Source organism: Cenococcum geophilum (genome assembly GCF_001692895.1).
Source record: "Cenococcum geophilum 1.58 unplaced genomic scaffold K441scaffold_58, whole genome shotgun sequence".
NCBI classification, from domain to species: Eukaryota; Fungi; Ascomycota; class Dothideomycetes; order Gloniales; family Gloniaceae; genus Cenococcum; species Cenococcum geophilum.
This window is the reverse complement of record NW_027137616.1, coordinates 348453-353101: the sequence shown is the minus strand read 5'-3', so window position 1 is coordinate 353101 and position 4649 is coordinate 348453. Positions and strand designations below refer to the sequence as shown.

General features: G+C 52.5%; 1 protein-coding gene across 1 annotated transcript; it reads right to left on the bottom strand.

Moving 5' to 3' along the window:
* Positions 1–541: 541 nt before the first annotated feature.
* Positions 542–2535, bottom strand: K441DRAFT_681256 (choline transport protein; the record flags this gene model as incomplete). Its single annotated transcript, XM_067651455.1, has 4 exons — positions 542–580; positions 729–1074; positions 1190–1924; positions 2051–2535. 4 exons carry the CDS (start codon positions 2533–2535, stop codon positions 542–544), a joined length of 1605 nt encoding a protein of 534 aa, XP_067498768.1.
* Between the last annotated feature and the right edge of the window lie 2114 nt (positions 2536–4649).

The window sequence follows — 4649 nt, the reverse complement described above, 5'->3', positions numbered from 1 at the left end:
AAGCTTATAGATTAGAGTGAAAATCTAGTAGGGTGAATACCTATCCCGGGCATGAAGGAGTGTAGCAATGTGGTAACTTGCTCTTGCACACTTGATGCGGTGTTCTATGTCTGTTCCACTATACCGTAGGTCAATAAGTTGACACATGGGCAGCTATAACAGCTTGCCGACCGGTGCGTGCTTTTTGGCAGTCACGGTGGACCCTCAAGATGTCCACAAATAGAATCCGGGACGGGTTGTGTTGCTTCACTCTAAGGCCTGCTTCAGCCTTCTCTTCCGGGTTGGCCAGCTGCTTATTCCAGGGCTTAAACGTTGAGCTCCGGAACCTGGGTATCTATTTTCTGACTTTTTTTAAGTGCGAGAGACGGTTTATATTATGTTGGAAAGATAAAGTGGTCGCAGGGAGTGTAAAGATGAAGAGATAGCCGTGGATTGGGATTTGGGGATCGCGGATGGGCTTGCTTACGTGAAAGCAGGGTGAGAGCCTCAAGGAAGCGGCGCAGTTCAGCTAACCGTGGCTGTGCAACTTTCGTTTTAGAATTCATATCACTTTCGTAAGCGCAAAGAAGGAATTAGAAATCTTAAATGCAGTTATCAGCGAGCAGTGTAACTAGGTATTTACTATCTAGACTCCGCCACCCCAACCGCATTGGAAACTACAAACGACACGTATGAATTAAACCGCGCCTCCTAAAACAAAGCACCTGGCACTATTTTTTTCATCTTACCACGCTCTCGCGCCTCACTACCTCCTCGGCCTCCATATGCCTTGTCGCTTGCCCGCGATAACTCTGCTTCCCGCGCACGAGCCAGTCCACTGCGATGATAATCACCACGACGCCGTACACGGCGGACACGTAGTTCATGGTGCCAGCGGTTACCGGCTTATAGTACGGGAAGCTGTACATGACGATGGTGAACAGCGTCCAGGCGAGCAGGACGATGTTGGAGACGAGGCCGAAGGGACCCAGCCAGAAGGGGCCGTGCGGGATGTTGGAGCGGCCGCGGGTGAGGAGGCAGATTACGGGGATGGCGTAGGAGACGTAGAGGAGGACGATGCAGGCCGTGACCATTCTCGGGTCGGAAAGTTAGCAAGCATTCCGCAAAGAGATTGCCGTGGACAGATTCTGAGGGATGGGGGATGGGTTGGGGAGAAAGAAGGGAATAAAGGAATAAGGGGCCAACTCACGAGTTAAAAGCCGTATATGACCCTAGATAAAGACAACCGACAACCGCCACGATCAAGCAGCTGAAGAAGTGCGCGTACACCGGCACGTCGAGTACTGGATGCACCTGCGACAACCACTTGTGGCCCGGCAAGCCCCTATCCCGCGCGAAGCTCCAGCACAGGCGGCTCTGCCACGTATGGCTCGCAATTAGGCAGCCAAAGCCCGTCGCAATGATCAAGACCTCCAAGAAGATGGCGCCGCCCTTGTTGTTCAGCGCACGGTAGAACAGCTCCAGGATCGGCACGAGGGTGGCCGTCGACGCGATTTCGGAGAAGTCGCCCACGATGCTGAAGAACATGGCGATGGAGAAGAACCAGGAGGTCACGAAGCCGATGGCTACGGTGCCCATGATGGCGATAGGGATCATGCGTTCGGGCTTGTGCACTTCCTCGGCCATGTGGGTTGCGCAGTCGAGACAGGCGAAGGCCCAGTTGGTGTTGACGAGGCCGACGATGAAGGCAATGCCACCCTCGCTCCAGCCCGTGTTGTTGATAAAGGTCGCGAAGACGAATTTGGCATGCTGGTGCGTGGGCGCGGTTGCGGGGACGGTGATCAGGATGACGATGAAGGAGAGGAGGGATGTGTAGAGCGTGAATGTGGCCACTTTGGGGAGAGTCTTGCCGTAGCAGTTGAAGAAGAAGCAGAAAAGATTCGCAAGTTGGTAAGCAACGAAGACGTGCCATGATTTAATCGTGCTGGAGATTGTTAGCTTGAAGATCCGAGCAAGAGCATTGGTGCAGCCTTCTGTAGATTGCCATACCGATCTCTAGGCTCTCCCGAGAAAGGCGATCTCATGATGGGTGTTATATAGGAATACTCACAAATCCGGATGTCCCAATTGCCAACATCCCACTAACGCACTCCCCATAGCAAGAGCAACAGACGCAGAAGTAAAGATCGAGCCAGCCCACGCAAACCATCCGGTCAAATACGACGCAAAGTTGGCATACCGCTTCGGCGCCAGCTCGTTCGCCCAGAAATACTGGCCACCGGCATTCGGGAAGGCGCTGGCAAGTTCAGACAGCGAGATACCAACAGCGGTGGAAATGATGGCAATAAGGATGATGCCGTATATAATTAAAAGGGGCCCGCCAGAATTGATACCAGTAATCATGGCGGCCGAGATGCCGAACCACGAGTTGGTGAGGGAGAAACCAACGCCTAATACGGACCAGACTGAGAAGTTGCGCTTCATATCCTGGGCGTAACCCATTTCTGCCAGCTTCATGGCATCGGCGTCGAGGAGTTTGGTATGGTCGACGTCGTCCATGGAGGGCGCTCTGGTGATTTCCTTTTCGCCTTCCATGTTGGCTAAATTATTTCTTCCTTTTTTTTTAATTCAATTTTCCAGATAGAGCCGTGCAGGCACGAATAGATAGATCTCAATTGCCGTTCAGGCGTTTATGCTGACAGCTGCGGGATCAGCTTTCGCGGAGAGAACGCCAAGCTGGGAGGCGTTTGCTTGGGGTACAACGTTTCTTTTCCCCTTTGGTTAATGTTGTTGAAAAGGAACAAAGGCGTGAGATAGGTAGGATACCTCGAGCAACTTGGATGCTTTATATCACCTCGGATTCAGACCTGAAGAGGATCTGTAGTAGGGAACCAGCAGGGCGGAGATAACGGAAAGATAGTGCAATCTGACAGCAAAGACGGCGAGTTATACGACGATCTGGCATGCCCCAAGCAATGCTCGGTCGTACATTCACCTCGGCGGTAGCGCTAGCCGTCAAAAACACAGGCAAAGGCAGCTACAATGAGCTATCTCTCCAGGTGATGACCGCTGGGAGAGGGTTGATCAAAATATGCCATAGCCAAGATGGGTCTAACGCTGTACGGAAAGTGCAGGCTGTAGTGGGGGCAAGTTGCATAATGACGGCTGATAGGGCCGGGTGAACCATGAGGTTGGAATATCGTCTAAACATGCCATTGGGACGATTAAGCTCCTTCCAGAGCGCCTTCTGTAGCCAGTTCATCGCTTGCGCTGCTGGAGGCGGGGTCACCGAGCCCGAAAGCAACGCAGGTTACAAACTGGTACTGATCGTAAAAGGCAGCTCTCATCTTTTGCCCTCGAGATATGGCACACGAGCTTCTGTCTTGCATAACACGCGTCGCTTCCCGCGGCTTTCACATTTGTGGACTGCCCTCCGAAGCCATGCCCGCTGAGATAGACGCATCTGGCCTATCAATTCCACCGCACCCTGGAGCACCAGCTCTCCTTTTCTCACTCACATGTAGAAGTAAACCCGTCGATAAAGGACAGCCCTGACAGCGGCAGTGATCATCACAACAATCTCACACGGCCATCCCAGCATTGATCTCGGTACACACCGGCATTCACATCGGGCCATCCATCCAGCCAGCCGTCAAGTGACATAGCGTCGCCCTTCTCGCCCTCCCTCCCAAGTCGCACAACCGGCGTCTGTTATCTTCTTTTACCGCGCGTGTCCGACCCTGCCCAGATCCACCACACCACACTACACTGCACCAGCCGTCCCTTAAGCCCCTAAGAACGCCACAGCACACAGATAGGTGATGGGCCCTGAAAGGGTAGTCATTTCCCCCCCCAGCTGCAAGCCTCGATCAGCAATCTGGTGAAACACGCGGACTCCGCGCGCTGCTGAGCCAATCGCTTGCATGCTGTCTTTTTTTGGGGGGGGAAGGCGTGAGAGCGACAGATGTCGTGCAGCGTCACGCTCCACGCTTCCTCTTGCCCTTTGATGTTATTGCTGCTGCTGCTTTGCTACTGCCGCCCACTGGCTCGACTCGCACTGTTTGCGCTGTGCACTCCTTACTGTCGCCCGTCCCGCCAATGTCAGACAGCGTTCGCGGAAAAGCAGGCCGCATCTACACAGCGACGGGCTACCATATCGCTAGGGGGGCTCGCTGGGCTATCCCTTCCTAAAGCTTTCGAGAGAGGCGTGTCGAGAAAATGAAACGTATTCTTAGCGCACGGTCTTTCTGCGGCTCTTAGTTTTAGGCTAGCCTCCCCTATTCTATATCCTAGTTAAGGCCCTTCCTAGATCTAGTAAGTCTAAAATTTACTTATATTACATCTTTTAAGACTGCACCGCTACCGGAGATATTGCTCGTGCTTGCCCACGAAGGTGTGGCTAGAGCGAGTCGGCACCCTCCCTACTAGTGCCGGAATGACGTTAATTGGGTTGTCACTTCGCCGCGTGGTTGAACCATTACGCTCAACAATATGACTAGGAAAGTTTGCCATTATCTAGTGACTCTTATATCGCCTATTTTTAAGCAGTAACTTAGGAGACTTTATAGGAGATGCTAGAATCCAAGTGGCGAATACAACGATTATATAGGCACATGCTCCTTGACCCTCTATAAAATAGAGGTGTGAAGAATAATACATTATGTACATAAGACTAATAACCTCACCAATCATCCACCCACCCCTCTTAA